Here is a 21,489-nt window from a genome sequence, read left to right on the forward strand (position 1 = left end):
GACTGCAAGCACATCATATGCCTTCTTGACCACTCTATCCACATGTGCAGCCCCTTCAGAGTACAATGGACCTGAACTCCCAGATCTCTCTGCTCATCAACATTTCCCAAGGCTCTTCCATTTACAGTATAGTTTGCTCTAGAATTAGACTTCCCAAAATGCATCACCTCACATTTGCCTGGATTGAACTCCATCTGCCACTTCTCCACCCAACTCTCCAGTCTACCTATATTCTCTTGTATTCTTTGACAGTCCCCTATGCCTTCTGCTACTCCACCAATCTTCGTGTCATATGCTGCGATCTTATTAAATGGTAGAGTGAGAGCTAAAAGGCCTCATCTACTGTTTTCTCATGTGCTCCTATGTGATCCTAACTCATGTTCATTCACATATTCTCTTCTTAAAATTCTATCTGTCCTTGATAAAACAGATTTTCCAGCCACCTGACCAATCAACATTAACCCTCATGTTTGCTTACTGTAACCTCATCTCCACAAACCTAACTTTATCTACCACTTAGTTCTTCAAGTTTACAAAATACTAAGTGCTCTTCTGTACAAAACTAGTAGCTATCAATATTGCTTGCCTTACCGTATTTTGTTTGTTGGTATGAATCAGGCCATGTACATCATCTTCTCTCAGAAACAATTTACTCCAACCTTTACACAAAATTCTTGTATGCTCATTGGGAAAGTCTGAATCAATTTGATTTGAGAGAGTTTTTTTGTCAGTCATGCACCTGAAAATAAAAAAAACATGCTTAACCTGCTTGTAAACATGTGGCTGACATTTAATCTCATTTCAAGTCAATCATAATAAGTAGACAAAATATGTTTTTTTCTAGAATTAGTGTCAGCCTTTCTCTTGGAGTTCTAAGCTTTGGAACAAAATCCCATCTGAGCAATGTGGGCTCAAATGCAGGTACTGTACTGAGAAATTATTGCATTCTCAGCAGTGATATCTTTTAGATGAAATGTTAGACTGAGACTATGTTTGCCTTTAGCTAGGTGGAGATCTAAAAATCTCGTGGTACTGTTGGAGGAAAAGTGGACAGTTCTCTCTGGTGTCCTTGCTAACAAATCTTCCAAAACCAAATATCATAAAATAGATTTTCTGAATTCTGTTTGTGGGATTTTGCTTTGCACAAACTGCTATTTTTTTGTACATTACACAATCAATTACATTTCAAAGATTCGACATTCTAACTAATGAATAAAGGCATGATATGTTATAAAAATAGCAAAATAATTAGTTAGGCAGAACTAACATGCAATAAATGGTTTTCTGTTTTTAGTTACCATGCTAAACATTATCTGTATTGCAAAAGTTCACTTATTTATTAAATCCAAACAACTCCAGCCATACCTAAGAGTTCGAATTGTTTATTTGCTTCGAGAATATAAATGAACTTGGAGTAAAACTGCTTTGTCTAATTGCTGGTACACTTTGATGACACTCATGCCTTTGAAGTGATAATCTAGGATTGTCAGTAGGTGCTGACCATAAGTAGTAGCCGCGGAATGGCTGGCCTCTCATTGTATTGCTTTCCACAAGTCCATAAGTGATATCTTCTTGGTCCAGATCAGGAAGCTAGTGGAATGGAGGCATATCCCTCCAATATTGATGCTTCATTGTGTTATACTTGTTTAAACCCAGGTTTACCTAATAAATCATAGTAGGGAATAAAGAACAAAGATCCCACATTTAGTACTGATAAGGCCCTTACCATTCTTAGCTTAACTAATCCAACAAACCTTGACAAAAATCCCAATTAAAAATAAATGTTAATATTACAATCTAGACTCTTCCTAACCCCATTATGAAGGACTGCTGCTAATGCATCCATAGCTGTTTATAGTATTTTCCTTATTCACGATCAACATATTAACTCCATTAGGCTTGGGGGAAAATCCTCTGAGGCTGTCGTTTGGGTCACCATTAGCCCTCATACTTGGAGTAAGCTATTAAGTGTAATCCACTTCATTCTAATTGCATGCCCACTGTTTGTTCCTTCCATCTTAAAAGTTTTATGATCTTAATATGCATCTTAACATCTTTGGAAATTTGGTGCTTCTCAGTCTCTTTAATTGAAGGTATATGGGTCCATCAGGTTATTTTTCTTTAGTTCTAGTTCACTTTATGTTTTTGCTTTCTTGGTGTCATTGTCAGCAGTAGTGGTCAGTGTTAAATGTGAGCTGATTTTGGATTGAAGGTATTCATTATGTTACGGAGTGAGAGTGTTGTCAATGCCACAGTGAGCGGCAAAGATGTCATGCCACCATGACGGAGCCTTTGTCTATCCCACTGGTTGCTGCCTCTCCATGCCTCTGCCCCTGCTGCTAGCTCCATCACTCACTGCACAGCTCACCACTTTGCTCAGCGATCAACTACAACAGCAAGGGTGCTGTGTGTACCTCTAGGTCAATGATTTTCTAATTCATTGCAGACACCTCCTGCATGAGTACAGCACAGTGTTGCACGTTTAATAAAGCCACACACGAACATGTTAATTCTGCCCTACTGTTCTGTCTATGGACTGCAATGAGCTGACATTGAGGAGTTTGAGTGCCATGCTGTGTCTCTGCGTGTGCGCAGTTGCTACACTACCTAAAGTGACACTGGCAATAAGCTCAGCCTTTATGTTATGTTTTTTGGTATCCTAGTGGTTGATAAAAGTTCATATCAAATCCCTGATGCTGGGATTTCTTTCTCCCATAGCATTTCTACATTGATGAAGTAGCCCTTTAGTCAGATACCAGTATTGTTATTTTTCTTGCAGTATTTTGAAAATAGTAGCAAATGTGCCATTGAGAGTTGCTTTCTGTCTCTTAGGCTAAAAACTGAATTGATAAGAGATGTGATAAAGCTCAAAATAAATTTAAAAAGAGAATGAGGCTACAAAAGGCTAGAGCTATTTAAGAGATAGTCAGATGTTGTCATGGACAGAACATTGGTTTCTAGAGTAGATTGGGGCAAGATAAGCTGAATGTCCTCCCTCAGCTGTAATTATCTTTATTGCTGAGACCAGTGTGAGCAGAACATCAAATTCTGTTCCATACATTTAAATAGCTGCAGCCTCTTAATTATATAAAATGCTGCTATGGCCAGGACCTGTCTTCCTTTGCATATTGTTCCCTTTTTTCAGCTTGTGTTTTGACTTTGACTTGTTCCATTATTTTGCAATGATCTTTTATCATTACTTCCCCCTTCTGATTAACCAGGATCTGTCAAGGCGCACCAAGTGAAGCATTCTTTTTCAATCCAGCAATTCCTATTATCTCATGGGATAGAATGTTGAAGATAGGAATGGCACTTTGTTGGGGGGAGAGGTGTGGGCATGGGTGTTGGCACACCAAACCTCGCTGCTTTCCCTCCTCTAGCAGAATTCAGTTCTGGACGGCAAGTCCATTGCCAACCATTCCACTACCAACTGAGGTCAATTAAAGGATCAGGAAAAGGGTCTCCATGCCATGGCCACTAGGATTACCCAGCTGCAAGCAGGCTTGTTGCCTTACAGCATGAGTGACAGGTCAAACCATGCCGGCTGCTTGTTGTCTCAAGGTTGGGGAGATCACGGGTGCTCATCCGAAAGCAATCAGTGATTGATTATGGGGCTGGTTATCATAAAGGAGTGGGCGGGGGGGTTCAATGAGAACGAACTCCTTGCCATTCCTTTTGACCCTTCTTCACCCCCCCTTCTGAGACCAATCAATCCAACATACCACTCTCCCCACATCACTTCTCCTTGGTCTTGCCAGCCTCTGACTGGCTGACAGCTCTCCCTGGATGGGGTGTCTATTCCCAGGATCTTGATCCCAGGGGAAGGCTTGCTGATGGCCACAGCCTTATCTACTGTAATTGCAATGTGGTTCATCAGGCCTTCCACAAGCAGGCCTCTCCCCAGCTCCTTCACCAGTTGACAAGACCCCCAGTGACTCAGTAAGATTCTACCCACTGCAATATTCTTAAGCATGAGTTTTAAACTATGAATGTACTGAAAATCTATGTTAGGTGCATACAAGAAACATAATCTTTATTTAAAGAAAATCATTTCCAAATTGGGTTCAATCACTCTGTTGTATTTGGAGGTCTGGCTTAATTTTCACTGTTCCTTGTTGTGAGAAGTTACAGAAAGTTGGCATAAAGGCTACAAAAAAAATTAAACGGTCACTCAGAAGAGATCTTGTGGTCTGCCCTCTGCCAAAAGACCATCCAAAGGATTTGTCAATGTTTACCCTTGTACAAGACCTTTAAGTGTTATTTCATCATATTTTGTATAATGTCAGGGAGCATCTAGTAATTTAAAAACCAAAAAGGTCTATTCTCAAACCATTTATTCAGCTCAGGAAGTAAATTTGCAGAGGGCCTGACTTTAGATAGACTGATTAATAACTCCTTGAAAGATGATACATCTGTGCTGCTGAGGGAAGGTATAAGTCAGCTGTGGAATGCCACTAGTTGGAGCTGAATTGCGTGGGCTGTAATATTTCGGAGTGTTATTTACTTGAATGTAAAGCAAAGCAGAAATTTGATGGTGCTGTCACTTTCTGTAGGGTTTTAACAATGTTTGATCAACTCCATCAAGATTTCTGAGTGAGGTTAAGTAAATTCCATGCTGCTCAAATTTTACAAAGCTGAAGAGGAAAACACTGAATGGCTTTTGCTCTCTTACGATTTCTTTATTGTTTTACAAAGTAACCTTACTGTAGACTCCTGTACATTTCAATTTCGGATGCTTCTTTTCTATTCCAGCAAAGCAGGAAAAAAAGTAATTGATTAATTGTGAAATCTTATTATTCACCTGAGCCTATTCACATTGTGTTGTTTAGCAGTGATTCCCTAAAGACATTCAAATGATATCATCTAAACCTTAACAACAGGCTTTGCTTTTGTACAGATTTCCATCATCTTTTACAAGTCCAAGCTTTGACAGTAATATTCCCAAATCAGTATGAGCCCAACCATTTCATCTCCCTTTCAGGGACACCAGGGATTTAGGGATCTCCCTGATTAGAAGAGATGCCAGCTCTCAAGTAAATTGACAGACCTTATGTTCACCTTAAATGAAGTGTCAAAAATATTAAAACTCATTGCGGACAAACATTCACTGGTTTCCTTTTGTTATCAGATAATTCAACTGTAAATTGTTACTAGTGGGAGACAGACAGCTGGAAGTACTCTGCAAACTTATTCCCATCTGAAGTCAGCTAACAACAAATTTACCAATAAATCTTTCAGTGAAATCTCTGAGAAGCAAGAGTTAGCCTTTTAGGTTTTTGGTCTCTATTCAAAGAAACATAGAAGATAGGAGGCCCTTTGAGCCTGTTCTGCCATTCATCACGATCATGGCTGATCGTCCAACTCAATAGCTTAATCCTGCTTTCTCACATTACCTTTGATTCCATTCGCCCCAAGTGCTATATCTAGCCTCCTCTCAAATACGTCCAATGTTTTGATATCAACTACTTCCTGTGGTAATGAATTTCACAGGCTCTCCACTCTTTGGGTGAAGAAATGTCTCCTCATCTTTGTCCTAAATGGTCCACCCCGAATCCTCAGAGTGTGACACCTCTGGTTCTGGATGCACCCACTATTGGGAACAGCCTCTCTGCATCCACCCTGGAGATGATTCCAGGAGAGGTCAGTTCTGATGAGAGAGAAGTAACCCATAGAGCTGGGGGGAAATGAAAGTAACAGGCAGATTTGTATCAGATGCGGGGTTAAATACTGAAAAAAAATCAGCACCTGATTCTAAACTTGACTCTAACATACCCTTTCCTGACTGGGTTGAAGTCAGGAAAGCAGGTGAGCTCCCTTCCCAGCCCAAAGAGGCTTTGAAATGTAGAACTTTAAAGAGAATGATGAGGTTTCAAGCTTCATTGACATTCAGGTTTCTGACTTCACCCGAGTCAGCCAGGTTTCCCAAGCATCCAGCAGCTTCACTGAGGTCAGGACTTAGTAGAGTCAGGAGATGAGTGTATTTTACCTCATAGTGCCTGCCTGAGGAGGCGTTGAAGAAGAGCCATATCAGCCTCAAAAATGCTAACTCTGTTTCTCTCTCCACAGATGCTGCAAGGCCTGTGGAGTTTCTCCAGCATTTTCTGTTTTTAATTGGAGACCTCCAGCATCTGCAGAATAGTGCTTTATTTGAAGTCACTTGCAAGTTCCTGGTGACAATGTCCATCTGTTGAATGGCAGGCTTTGAACTACCATGGTGAGAATGATTCTCACTAAACAGGGCAAACCATGGCCCCTGTGAAGCTGCCCTCCATCACGGGGGTACATACCCCTTGTGCACTTGTGGAGAGACAAGCAATGATGCACATTATTGAAAAGTGACTGCTCTACAGATCAGTTGGTGGCTGGATCACTTTAGACTCAGCAAAATGTGAAGGCATTTGCAATCAGGAATCCCATTTGCTAACTAAATAAAAACTATAGAATCACGAGAACAAAACAACTAGAATCAATCTCGGACTAAGTGATTCAAAACCAAAGGAAGAAACACTCAGTTGAGTGATGAAAATTATATTTCAAGTAACGTCTTAAAAGGAGGGGAAGCAGAAGGATTTAGAGAGGGACTTGCAGGATATAGGGCTTAAAGGCTGAACGGCCAATACACGCAGTGGAGGATATGTAAGAATGCAAATTCAAGAAATGCAGGAATCTCAGATGGTGATATGGCTTAAAGATATTACATAGATACAAGACTTTATGGGGATTTGAATAGAGGGCTAAGAATTTATGAATCCAAGGGTGAGCAGGATTGAAACTGAAAATGTGTCAGTGAACGAATGTGTAAATGCTGAAGAACTGTCAGTACAGAAGAGAATGCAAACCAGTAGAGTTTTGAATGAGCTCTTGTTTCTGAAGGATGGAAGCCTGTCCAGAATCTTTTTTTGGAAGAGTAAACCCAGAGATGACAAATGCATGATTGCGGATTTCAGTAGCAAGTGGTCTAAGCTAGGGATGCAGGTGAACAAAGACTCAGCTGGAGTTGCCTCTCTAGATCTCTAACTAATGTACCCAGAATCATAGAATCTCTACAGTGAGGAAGCAGGCCATTCAGCTGATCAAGCCCACCCCTGTATCCCTACATTTCCCATGGCTAATCCACCTAGCTTGCACATCCCTGGACACTAATGGGCAATTTTAATATGGCCAATGCTCCTAACCTGCAGACCTTTGGACTGTGGAAGGTCACCCTGAGGTCACCCACACAGATACAGAGATTATGTGCAAACTCCACACAGCCAAGTCACCCGAGGATGGAATCGAACCCGGGTCCCTGACGCTGTGAGGCAGCAGTGCTAACCACTGAGCCACCATTGCAGTGCAATGCTAATGAGAATGCCAAAAGAAGGAACAGTGGTGTCATCTGCAATAAGAGCATGGCTTTATTCACTGTTCAATCCCGCACATATAGATTGGCCACTTGAGCAAGACACCCAAGAGCATTTGTGGATTATTACATCAGTCACAGTTGTTGTCAACAGTAGAAGAGGTAAGAAAATTGCTAGGAGAATGGTTCTGTGCAACATTAGAAATTGCTATTTCAGGAGAGCATTGGGATTTTTTAAGCAGCCAAATTCTCCATCACAATGTGTCCAAATTCTGTAATCCAGTACAAGTGATCACAGAAGTTCAAGTGCAATATATGTCCATGGAAATGCAATTTCCACCATTTTAATAAAGAATGTGCCCTGCCTGAAACACCAACCTTGCCCCAGTCAAATCAAACCATCACTGGTAGTTTCTGCTAATCACACCCATTTATAGGCCTTCACAGAATCTCTTAAGATTAAGCTTCCTTTAAAATGAAGAGATGAATGATACTTTAAAAATATTTGAACTTTATTTTTTAATTTACTAAGAAACTGCCTAGTTAAAACCAATTGAATCAGGCAATGGATTTATTGCATTTTAAAAAGTAATTTTTAATTAGTCAAAACCAAGTGACTCAAAAGAAATGGATTAGATACTGATTAAAAAATGGTAAATATTTGTGATAATTGTGAGATGCAGTAATCATACTGTAAAAATGTTAAAGGAATATTTTTGAAAGAATAAAAGTATTCTTTTTAACAACACCTGCTTGCACTGATTCATGACAGACTTTAGGCTCAGCGTGATCTGAATTAGTCCACAAGATAAAGGAACAGAAATAGGCCATTCAGCCCATTGAGTCCCCCTGTCATTCAGTGAGATCATGGTTAATCAGCTAACCCTCAGTTCCACTTTCTGACCTTATCCCCAATAACCCTTAACTTCCTTCAGGATGAGAGATCTGTCTATCTTCACCTTGAATATACTAATGGCCTAGTCTCTACAGCTGCGGGTGGTAAAGCAATGCACAGATTGACAAGCCACTGGGACAAAACAATTCCTCCACATTTCTGTCTTAACTGAGCAACTCTTATTCTGAGATTATGCACTCTGGTCCGAAACTCTCCCACAAGGGGAGACAACGTCTCCTTATTTACCCTGTCAAGCCTCCGAATATTCTCAGATGGTTGGACAAAGTCTCCTTTCATTCTTCTAAACTCCAATGATTACAACTCCAAACACCTCAACTACTCCTCATAAGAAAATCCCTTCATATCCAAATCTATCTACCGTACCTCCTTTGGACTGGCCCCAATATAAGTCTATCTTTCCTTAAATAAGGGAACAAAACAGTTCACAGTATTCCAGCTGTGGTCTGATTAGTCATATATAGTTTTAGGAAGATCTTCCTATTTCAATATTCCTTCTTTTTGTTATTTTATACTTTATATCTGAATTTAAGCTCCATTCCCTTTGAAATAAAGGCTAACATTCCATTTGCCTTCACCATTACTCACTGAATTAGTATGCTACATTCTGTGATTCATGCACCAAACCCCACCCCCACCATACTGCAGCTTCCTGCTGTCTCTTCCCATTTAAATAATATTCAGTTCTTCTATTCTACCTGACAACCTACATAATGTTACATTTTCCCATACAATATTCTGCTTAAATTCTTGCCACTTACTTAACTGGTCAATATCCCTGCAGAATCCACTTGTGTCATCCTCGCCACTTGCCTTTCCACTTATTTTTGTATCATCTACAAACTTGACAATAGTATACTCACATTCATCACCCAAATTATTTATAATTAATCATGGTCCCAGCACTGATATTTCTGGCACTCCGCTAGTTACAGGTTGCCATCCTGAAAATACCCCCCATCTCAACTTTTTGTCCTCTATTCGTTAGCCAATCCTCTATCCAGGCCAAGGTACTACCCCCAACAATATGGGCTCTTCTCTTATTGAGTAGTTTTATGTGGGGTACTTGTTTGGAATGCCAATTGGAATTCAAATATGCTACAGCTAGTGATTCCCTTTACCTGTCCTGCTTGTTACCTCCACAAAGAACTGTGACAAATTTTTCAATCGTGAAGCCACGCTGATTCTGTTGGCTTTTATTTATTTCTAAATTATCTGCTACTAAATCTTTTAATAGATTCTAGGATTTCCCAATGACAAATGTTAACCTAACTGGTCATTGTTGCCTGTTTTTTATTTTTTTGGCTCCCTCCCTCACCTTTTTGAGTGCAGTTTTCCATTTCTCAGGGATCTTTCCCAAGTCTAAGAATATAAGAGGCAAGAACAGGAGTAGGCAATTCAGCCCCTTGAGCCTGCTCTGCCATTCAATATGACTATTACTGATCTCACCACAGCCTCAGCTCCTCTTTCCTGTAACTCTCCCTAACTCTTCAACCCATGACTAATTAAAAATCCATCTATTTCCTTCGAAAATTTACTCAATGTTCTGGCATCCACCATACTCTGGGGTAATGAATTCTATAGCTTCATGAACATTTGAGAGAAGTACTTGTTCATTGTCTCAGTTTTAAATCTTCCACCCCTTAGTCTAAATCTTCTTCTAGATTGCTCCACAAGTGGAGACATCTTCTCTGCATCTACTTTTTTCAATTCCCTTTATCATTTTATTTTCTTAATCAGAAATCCTCTCATTCTTTCATTTGCCTTCCTTATCACTTGTTGTTCTACATCCTTATTTTCTGCAATTCATGCACAAGGACTCTCAGATCCCTCTGCACTTAAGGACTCTGAAATTTCTCACCATTTAGATAATAACTTACCTTATTATTCTTTCAACCAAAATAGATAACCTCACACATATTATCATTAAATTCTATCTGCCAAGTTTTGGTTCATTCAAATCACCTATCCATATCCATTTGTAATTTTTTTATTTCCTTATTGCGACTTACTTTCTCACTTGTTTTAGTGTCATCTTCAAAATTTGTCTTCACAGTAGTACTTTGTATCTCTGCATCCAAATCATTAATATAGATTGTACATAGTTGTGGCACAAAGGACTGAACTTGGTGGCATCCACTAGTTACATCTTGCTAATCAAAGATCTGTTTATTCCAACTCTCTGGCTTCTGTTGGTTAGCCAATCCTCTGTCCATACTAATAAATTACTCCTAACCCTATGTGATCTTACCTTGTGTATTAACTTTATCAAATGCCTTCTGGAAGTCCAGATATACTACATTTACAGGATCCCCATTATCCAAAGATTCTTGAAAGAAATATTAGAAGTGCACCCATTATCTCTTAGTTCTATCCTTTAAAATTGTATGATGCAACCCAGGTTGAGGGGATCCATCAGCATTTAGTCCCATTACTTTTCCTTGTAATTTTTCTCTAGTAATAGTTATTCTGCTAAATGCTAAATTATATTATGTTATGGCCACTGATCCTAGGAGATCTCTTACTCTTAGATAATTTATTAAACCTTCCTCATTAAACATTTCCAGATTCCAATAGTCTGGTCTCTGGTTGGATCCACAACATATTGTTCTAGGAAACTGCCCTGAATCCACTCTATGAATTCTCTCATGGCTACCTTTGCCCATTTGATTTTTATAATTTACATGAAGGTTAAAGTCACCCATGATCTTTTTTAAACATCCTTATTATCTGACAATTTATTCTCCGTCCTGCAAAACAGCTACTATTATGAGGTGACCTATAAATTACTCTCACCCTTCTTCCCTTTGTTCTTTCTTATTTTCACCCATATGGATTCTACATCATCCAACTCAAGGTTATTCCTTGCAACTGAGATATTTCATCTCACACCAACAAATCTACCCAAACACCCTTGGCTTTCTGCCTGTTTTTTCAAAATGTTTTATATCTCTGAATATTTATTTTCTTAATTTGATCTCCTGCTAACCAAGTCTCCTGAACTGATCCTAAGTGAAATCCAAAGCAATTTCGGTTACAGTTTGTGCTGGGATTGTTGATTGCGTCCAAAGCAGAAGCTCTATCCTATCGTCAGTGGAATGAAATCAGTCCAGTCTCGCAATGTAAACATCATATGTTTCCATGGCTTCATAATAGTCAATGAACGCCCATTTCAGTCCTAAACGAGCAATTTTGGGCAAACTTTACTGTGAAAAAAAAAGGTTATTTTGCCATTTCAGAAACTCCACTGATGTTTTTATGCAAGCTAGTTTTTTTCAAACACACTTTCCTCACAAATCATAGAAACAGTACAATGAGTTGCACCATTAATCAGTTTAATAAAGTTCTCAACACAAATTAGAAGTTCACAGGTTTGTTTTGTTGATGCCTTTTGGTGCCCTTAATTCAGGTTGATGGCATTATTGCAAATTGATGTTTAGTGTCCTTTCTACCGTGGCTCAGTAGTTAACACTGCTGCCTCACAGCACTGGGTCCTGGGTTCAATTCCAGCCTCAGGCGACTGTCTGTGTAAAGTTTGCACTTTCTCCCCGTGTCTGCGTGGGTTTCCTCCCACAGTCCAAGAATGTGCAGGGCAGGTGAATTGGCCATGCTAAATTGCCCATAGTGTTAGGTGCATTAGTCAGAGGGAAAGGAGTCTGGTGGGTTACTGTTCAGAGAGTTGGCGTGGACTTGTTGGGCCGAAGGGCCTGTTTCCACACAGTAGGGAATATGATTAAATTCCCTTAGTGGCTCCAAAGCACTAGCATTTTATGACATAAAATGTCAGCAAGATTGACAGTTTAAATTGTCGTCACTCTAGTTTTTACCAATACATCATGGATTCACCATTCACTCTCAGGAGCCTTGTAAAGTGGTGAGCAATTATTTAAGTATGATGGTTCACAAAAATGTTGCTTATCAAACCTGGCACTTGCAAACTGTCTATACATAAAACAACGACAGCAGATTGCACAGATATAAAAAAAAAAGGGGTGAGGTATGACTGACAGTTTCCAAAGAAGATATATATAAGATATTTTGGTACCCAATGTCTGGTTACCATCCAGCTTCTATAATAACTGCCTCCCATTATCTATCTGTTCAGCATTCAGTTCAATACATGCCAGTATTGTACTCCGATTGTAATAATATTTTGGTTTCATGCCCTAGATTTGTCACATATCTCCTGAAGCATTGGAAAAGAATGACACCATGACCATTTACCCAAGGAAAGACTGATGTTTATTTATTTATAGTAACATGGGTAACACTTGAATGACGACAATATATTCACAATTCCTCTGATGTTCATCTCAGCAGTCCAACACCAAATTCCAAAACTATACTTCTTCTTTCAGAGTTTTGTAAACAAAGGACTTTCTCTCCTGTCTCTGTCATTCTGATATTATCATTGTTTGCCTCAATCCCTAAAGAAATATTTCAATTGAGGAGTGATTTTTTTCACTCAAAAATCTAGAAAAAAAAACGTAATTTCAAAGAAAGGAAACTCTAACAGATTTTACACTAAAACAGAAATTGCTCGAGAAACTCAGCAAGTCTGGCAAAATCTGTGAAGAGAAAGCAGTCTGAATGTTTCAAGTCTAGTGACTCTTCCTCAGGAAAACTGCTTTCTCTTCACAAATGCTGGCCGATCTGCTGAGTTTCTCCAGTAATTTGTTTTTGTTTCAAATTTCCAGCATCTGCAGTTCATTATTTTACCCCAACAAATTTTTGTAGCAAGATCTTTAAAGGGTTTATAGATAGTGTCTGAAGCTTTTTCAGCCCAACCTATAGGCAATTTGTCTTAGTTTCCTCCTTGGTTTGCTTTGAAAATCATTATAGTTTATGCTTTGAATCAAATTTGAATGCTCTTGATTGAACACTTACCTTCAACACTGTCAGATGAACACTGTCATCTGATCTCTAGTGGCTTATTGCTAACCCCTTCATTTTACCTTAAATCTGTTGGGTCTGTGTAGCATAACATCTGATTATTAGATAGCTGGCAGGAGAAAGTAAGGACTGCAGATGCTGGAGATCAGAGTCGGGAGTGTGGTTCTGAAAAAGCACAGCAGGTCAGGCAACATCTGAGAAACAGGAGAATTGACGCTTCGGATATAAGCCCTTCATCAAGAATCTCCTCAGATGCTGCCTGACCTGCTGTGCTTTTCCAGCACCACACTCTCAACTTAGATGGCTGGCAGCCAAGATATCTTTTCTGTTTCCAGACTATAACTTGTCCCTCCAGTCTAGTGCATAATTTAACGTATCAAAAATGCTTAATTCAAAGTTGAGATTCTCAATTGTATCACATGTGGGATTCTCATAAGCTACAGATGTCTCCAGGCTACCTATATGAATATTTCCTGTTAAACCGAACTTCACACAAACCTTTTATCCTTATTATACACCTCAATCTTCAAGTTCAACTTTATTCCTTTATAACTCAAAATTAATTCCATGTTATTATGAATTGATAGGTATGGCCTATTTTAATCCTAGTTTTATGGGCTACGTCATCCGACAAGGTTACTAATCAAAACATAGCATTCCACTTTATTAGTAATTGCCCAATAAACCTAAATATTCTGTCACCACTCTTAATTCCATGCCTTTCCCTTCCAGAAGAAGCAATTAGGAAAACATGAGAGGAGACATTCTAAAAGCTTACAGTAAAGGTCATACAATAGCTTATTTTAAATCGAGAAATATAGCAAAGATCTGAAGCCCATTAGGTGGAACACTACAACCTGTATTTTCCATTAGGCCAAAGTGACCAGACAGGAAAATACCCATTGAATTAACAGGAGCATCAAAGCTGGAACCAAAAAAGAAAATGTAGGCCTTAAGAGTAGATTTTGGCAAGATTTGGAAGTGATTAGATTAGATTAGATTACTTACAGTGTGGAAACAGGCCCTTCGGCCCAACAAGTCCACACCGCCCCGCCGAAGCGTAACCCACCCATACCCCTACATCTACATTTACCCCTTACTTAACACTATGGGCAATTTAGCATGGCCAATTCACCTGGCCTGCACATCTTTGTGGTTTGAAGGAGATCCTTTTCAACTGAATTGAAGCGGACAAGCAACGTTTCAGTAGATGCTGCCATCTTTGTGTAGTAACTACATACTGTTCATGCATTGCAGTGCTCAAGAGAATGTTTCCCAAGTGAGATTGACATAGGGTGCCTTTCAGCTGCCCATTGCCTGATTCACTAACTCTTTAGTAGGCCACTGTTCCGCTGGCTGATTTCTATATGACCCTGGATGCACTCGTCCTGCCATTTCCGTCTTTGCAACTGCGGATTTTAACTGTATAATATCAGCAGAATGTTCCTCGACTGATGCAACGCATATCTACTGAATTTAAACTGTTTACAGCTTGGAGGGAAAACGGACTTAATATTAGCATTATTCAGTTGGTTTCCTGAGAAAGAAATAAACAACACTGATCATGCCCGTAGAGGTTAGCCTTGATTTCTCAGGATCTATCCTGAGACTTGTCTTTCAAGGTGAAAGCAGGCAGGCACACTGCAGGCTATTTCAAAAGGAAGGTATTATGAAATGAGGAATTCAGTTTTATGATGCTCTGTGACTGTTCACCAGTAAGCTGAACACAAAGTGGAATTGTTTTCTTCTGATGTAAGTGATGATATTGAAGAAGGGTCGCTGGACCCAAAACATTAACACTGATTTCTCTGCACAGATGCTGCCAAGTCTGCTGATACTTTCCAGCAATATTTGTTTTTGTTTCAGATGTCCAGCATCAGGAGTTCATTTAGCTTCGAAAAATGAAAAAAAAAAGGTAGCAAGATAATGCCATTAAATTTACGTGTAATTCTTAGTTGACAGCTATTATTCTTTGACACAAGCTTTCAAAATCCAGATAGAGGAACTCAAATCTTTCATTATCTTGTATCAGCCATTGGATTACAGAATAACATACAACCTCAAAAGTTATCCTCGAGGACCTAATAGTTTCCGCAGGTTTTGGTTCCACTTATTTTACTGCACTTTCACAACATCTCTTTAAAAATTTTAGCATGATAAGGTCCCAGACACTAAATGGATCTACTGTCTAAGTGGAATTAAAGAGACACTGACTACCATGGGAATTCCTGAGCTTAATTCAGTCAATAAAAGATTGTTTGACTCATGTATGCACATCAATTCCCTCAAGCAATGCTCCCAGTCCTTCAGAATTCCAAAGTATGCAGCCCCATAGCATGATTAATTATTTATTGGGATACGTGGCTCCACATTCTCTATTAGTTAAGATGAGGTTATCTCAATGCCGCCAGAAGCTAATTCCATAAATGAAGTGGCTAATGGCAACATTCTCCAAAAATAAAATTCCTGTAAGTGCTTCTATAATTAACTTTGAGCCCTGAAATTTATAGAAGTGAGTGATGACAGCAAAACAGAATCAAACTTTCACACTCATTAATAAAACTGAGCTGACAAAGGCCAGGGACTGTTTGGCTTAGTATTAACTGTAGAGTTTGCTGACTGTGCCTTGATAATACATCTTGATTTATTCCTCAAACAATATTGTTCTCAATTGCTTTCCCTGAGGGAAACGTTAGTCACCAACATTGTGACATTTGCAGTTAATCTGGAGCAATACAACCAAGTTTAAACATTTAGATTTCTATAATAAAGTATATATGCGCACGCACACACACACACACTTTAAATTTCTTTTTAAAGCCACACCCTCCTGAACATAACAGCTCAGCTAGTAAATGCACCATTTGGTTTGCTATTGAATAACAGAGTCTTCTGAAGTACAGAAAAATGCCCTGGGCTTTTACTGTTTTTAGTTGTTGACAATGGGATTAAGTAGCTATTTGGTACAATAAAACCTGAGGATATCTGAAAAAAATTATCGGAACATTTCATTTCACATTCAAAGAGTAACAGTGGATGCCCTTCAAAAGTAATTTATTGTATCTATGAAGTACATTGACAGGTGAACAGGATATAGCTAATTTATTTCCTGGCAACGTTATCAAAAGAAAACACTCCTCATGAGCCACATGGAACTCACATCTAAACCACGCATTTTGATAACTAATGTTCAACAGAATTTTGCAAAAACTAGCTAGCTTCTGATGGTGTTTCTGATAGTCTGAAATAGATGCTAATACTGATCACAAGATGCTAATACAGATCAAGAGCAATGACATTAAGAATGCAGAATGGAACTGGGGCTGAGGAGACTCTTCCCCAAGAGGAAAAATCCCTCATTAACAGCACTGACTGCAAAGAAGAATCAGAGAATTGAAGACTTTAAAAATAAGTGCCAATATTTGCTACTGGTGACCACCTTCAAGAAACCAACCTTGGTCTCAGGTTAAAACCTTACATCTCAAGGATGTTCAAAGAAATTTATACTGTATATGTTCTTCCATCCTACTTTGTTCTGGACAGCAAAGTGTGTGAGCGAGTGAGTGAGTGTACCCAAGTAACTGCACAGTGCCCTTTCACCTGATGTCATATCTTTACTATTTTTCTTGGAGTTAGCAGTAATCGATCTGCTTTTTTTAAATCTCAGGAAAACCTTGTGATTGACTCCTTATTCCTCACAGTAAAATCAGTTAACTATATTTTAATTGGAGAAAAGTACAACTTCACGCTAAAAAGAACTTAAAGATTTGCAGGGATCAGCAAGGAAGGGAGCTGGAAGGAGAGGAGCTGGTTGACCCCTTCTCACCTGCATCATGACATCACTTTATCTAAGTAGTGGTGGCTGTGCCTTCAGCTGCTTAAGCAGCATACCCTTGAATTCCTCAAATTTACTCCTTTGACAAGTACTTTTAGTCAACATCAATATCCACTTCTGTCTGATTAACTTCTAAGACTTGCTGAGACATTTTTGACTTTACAGTTGCAATACAAGTACAATTTCTGACAGTTTTGGTTGTCATTCCTGTCACAGATACACTGTTGAAAGCAGTCTTAATAGGTTTTGAGGTCAACTGAAAGCTATTTACTGTTGTAGAAAATTTCTCTGTTGTGGCAGAAGCTGGGAAAAGTGAGAAGCTACCTCAAGATCAATATGCAAGAAAAACATAATGGGCTTTGGTTTGTTTTTGAACTTTTTAAAATGGTGGTCCAGTTGTAATTTGTTGGTGCTTTCTACAAATGGAATATTTGATGTATGATCAATGATATGTTTCATTGGTTTACATCAGGTATACGTCACAGAAATAGGCCATTCTGCTCAACTAGTTCATGCTGGCATTTATACTCTACTCAAGCCTCCTCCTATCTTTCCTCATCTAGGTCAACCATCACAACCCTGTATTCTACTCTCTGTAATATGCTTACCTGTTTCCCTTCTGCATCTACTCTATTGCCTCAACCGCTCCATGTTAACAAGTTCTGCATGCATATAACTCTATGAGAGTGAAAGTTTCTTCTGAATTCCCTACCAAATTCCAAGATGATCATTTTAAATGATCAGGAAACATTCTCCCAGTAGCCACTCTCAGAAGTTTAATGTCCTCTATATATACACATTTCTGATATCCTATTTGTGAATCTTCCCTGCACCCGCTCTTGTTTCTAAACTTGTTTCTATAAAATGGAAACCAGAACTGCATACAGTATTCTCCATGTGCATTACTGAAGATTTGATACAGGTTTAGCATATCTTCCTTACATTTTAATTATATGCTTCTAGAAATAAAGTCCAGTGCTTGTGTTACTTTTTAATGGTCTTGCTAATCTATGCTAAAACTTCTAATGTATTTGTATTTGTACTTTGAAATTTGTTCCTTTGTTTCTCTATCCCACCTAGCCTTGCACTTTTCAAATAATAAATCATGTCCCTGGTCTTCCTACTGAAGTAAAAACTCACATTTATCTGTGTTGAATTTCATTTGATTATTTTTGCCATTCTACATGTTTATTAATGTCCTCCTGTAATTTGTTGTAGTCACCCTTTGTTTTGACTAACCCCACATCCATGAATTTCAGAATTGTGTTTTTGAAGCCAAAGTCCAGCTCGTTCATATAAATTGTGAACAGCAGTGGTCCCAATGATTAATTCTGCCACTTACCCCTTGCTCCATATTCTCTGGTTGTATTCATTAGTCTGTTGTGGAGTACCCTTGTCACTGTATCTCAGTACATTTAACAATAATAAATCAAACTAAAAGATTCTTGAAAGTCCATATCATTTGTATCTACTGCATGACTGTTCTTTCCTCAAAAAATTCAATAAGGTTGATCAAGCAAGACCTTCCTTTGGAAACCCATGCTGACTATCCTTTAATCATATTCTTGTTTCTTCTATTGTCTCCTTCTGCGAGGATTCAATTATTGTTCAGAAACAAAAACAGAAATTGCTGAAAAAACCTCAGCAGGTCTGGCAGCATCTGTGAAGAGGAATCCGAGGTAATAGTTCAGATCCGGTGACCCTTCCTCAGAACCCCACTGATTAAGAGCTCTATGAAGCCCAGGAGAGACATGCTCAAGGCTACCTGACCATAAGCCAGAAGAGCAAGCAACTGAGATGGTGAACATGTGCTTTAGGTGACTGCACAGGTCTGAGGCACCATTCGCTATGCACCAGTTCAAGTACAGCTGTTGAGAATGAATCTGATGTTTTGTGCTTTTCACAACACAGTGAGCAGCAAAGACCAGAAGGAAGAGGTTAATGAAGACAAACAAACAACTTGGAGGAGTAGGATACCCAGGGTGCCAGCAGCAGTCATTGGTGCCTGGAATCCTGGCATGGCTAAGTCATCTTGGCAGCCAAATTTTGAACCCATCTCGCATCCTCCCTTCCCAATCCCTCAACACAAAGAGGTCCCACAGTCAACAAAGCCTCCATCACAGATACCCATTGCAGATCTTTAACTTCTGTCTTACTGTTAAATGGGAAGGAAGTTTACCAAACCACAGGTAAGAAAATTGGAAACATGGGAAATATGGGAAAGTAGTACAGACAAAATCATTTAGTTATTTAAAAGAATTTAACCAGAAATCTGCCAACTTAACCTATGTACATATTTTGCAAAACAAATCTACTGTTCCCTATTCTAACATTCCTATATAGTGCAAACACTGTGACTTCAGCAGAGGTAGGGCAGGCTGCCAATATCCCTTTGCTAACTGATAAAATGCTCTTAACTAATATTCTCAGGGTTAAGGAACCCTGAGGGCCCTAAGATGAGAGAGATTCTGCTATTGATACAGGAGGCAGCATATCATCAGCAGCTTAGGGTTGGGAAAATAAGAAGTGAGAGATGGAAATATTTTGATCAGAGTCTTCATTCGCACGTTCCCTTCCTTCTTTGCCTCTCTCACAGCCCATTCACATTTTCCTGCTAACCATGTGCTGGACATGTGGGCATGAAAGTCAGACCTTCAGTGTGATGTGATTCTGTTCACCGAGCTGGGAATGTGTGTTGCAGACGTTTTGTCCCCTGTCTAGGTGACATCCTGAGTGCTTGGGAGCCTCCTGTGAAGCGTTTCTGTGGTGTTTATAGTGGTTTGTCTCTGCCGCTTCCAGTTGTCAGTTTCAGCTGTCCACTGCAGTGGCCAGTATATTGGGTCCAGGTCGATGTGGAAGCGGCAGAGACAAGCCACTATAAATGCCGGAAGAAACATCACAAAAGCGCTTCACAGGAGGCTCCCTAGACAGGGGATGAAACGTCTGCAACACAAATTCCCAGCTCAGCGAACAGAACCACAACAACGAGCACCTGAGCTACAAATCTTCTCACAAACTTTGAACACCTTCAGTGTGTAGTTGAGGAGCCAGGCGTTAGCACTGCTTTGAGACATGATTGGTATAGAGTGAAAGCATCATGGCAGGTCCCTGGGAATAGTGCACAAACCTCCATGGGATCTTTTTGAAATTGTACATGAGCTTCATCGGGATGGTACAGATGTGCTTGAGCTTTATGGAAACTTCAGGGTGATCAGCGGACAGCTTCACTGCCAATTGTGGCCCTGATCCATGGGAAGACTGTTGCAGCCTCAAAGCCAAATGTTTGCCAAGTCTGACTGGCCTCATTGGTTGTAAAGTGCACACAGTCGCAGACCCTGGCAAACCTGGCATCTGTCAGCTGAGAGACGCATTTGTGGCAGTGATTGTGGAATGCTTCAAATGTCTCCTGCAGAGCTAGAAGCAATGAAATCAAGAATGATTGATGGTGGCCTTGACAATGTGTGCCTACCTGGTCCACTTAGCAAGAGACCCTTTTACTTCTCAAGCTGCAAATGTTAGTGACCATCTGATGCAATATTCTGAACCTCCTGAAGCACTGCGGTGGGAAATTTCTAGGAAACTGCACCCCCTGCCCCTTCAAGGAGGCAACCCACCACCCATCTTTTCAAGGGCAACTAACGCTCACATCCCACAAATATTTTTTTTAATCCTGTTTTAAGGTTATCTCTTGTTGTAAGCCACACCTCTGTGCCCATATCTACTCTTCTACAAATTGGCAAATGGATGAGAGGAAAACTGCTTCCGCTGTTGGTCCTGCTGATGATGACATCAGTGCTGCCCATCTCGATTGTTACCAGACCTCCAAGTCCAAACCCCTAGCAGCACCCAGGCTGAACTGATGAGAAATGCAGAGTCCAAAGTAGTCGAATTCTTAAAATAAAATTGTCTTGGGATTTGGGCGTCACTGGCTAAGCCAACATTTATTGCCCATTCCTAACTGCCCAGACATAAATTAAGAATGAACTATATTACTGTGGGTCTGGTTTCACATGGATGCCAGGCTGGGAAACGATGGCAGATTCCCTCCCTGTAGGGCACTAGTGAGCCAAGTAAAAACAATGACTGCAGATGCTGGAAACCAGATTCTGGATTAGTGGTGCTGGAAGAGCACAGCAGTTCAGGCAGCATCCGAGGAGCAGTAAAATCGACGTTTCAGGCAAAAGCCCTTCATCAGGAATAAAGCAGTGAGCGAGATGAGTTCTCAACACAATATTTTTACATAGTTTCCATTAACTAGCTTTTTTAAACTCCAAATATTTTTTATTGAATTCAAATGCCACCATCTGCCATGTCAGGATTCAAACCCACATCCTTATAACATTAGCCTGAGGTTCTGGGTTACAGGTCTAGTGACAAAATTAGAGGGGGTCAATTTAGAACAGAAGTGAGGAGACATTTCTTCAGCCAAAGAATGGTGGGCCTGTGGAATCCATTGCCATGGAACACAGTGGAGGGCGGGACATTGGGTGTCTTCAAGGCAGAGAT

The 21,489-nt window shown here is 39.7% G+C and overlaps 1 protein-coding gene across 5 annotated transcripts in view; it reads right to left on the reverse strand.

The window, feature by feature from the left end:
- Nucleotides 1-21,489, reverse strand: part of cbarpb (CACN subunit beta associated regulatory protein b) — a 199,607-nt gene that overhangs the window by 173,641 nt on the left and 4,477 nt on the right. For 4 of the 5 annotated variants that reach the window (XM_072594166.1, XM_072594162.1, XM_072594163.1 and 1 more), the window contains exon 2: nucleotides 592-739. The exons of the other annotated variant lie outside the window; for it this stretch is intronic. In XM_072594166.1, the coding sequence (XP_072450267.1) occupies nucleotides 592-739 (148 nt within the window). The remainder of the gene's footprint in view (nucleotides 1-591; nucleotides 740-21,489) is intronic. 5 annotated transcript variants of the gene reach the window in all.

The sequence above is a fragment of the Chiloscyllium punctatum genome, chromosome 24, assembly GCF_047496795.1.
Source record: "Chiloscyllium punctatum isolate Juve2018m chromosome 24, sChiPun1.3, whole genome shotgun sequence".
NCBI classification, from domain to species: domain Eukaryota; kingdom Metazoa; phylum Chordata; class Chondrichthyes; order Orectolobiformes; family Hemiscylliidae; genus Chiloscyllium; species Chiloscyllium punctatum.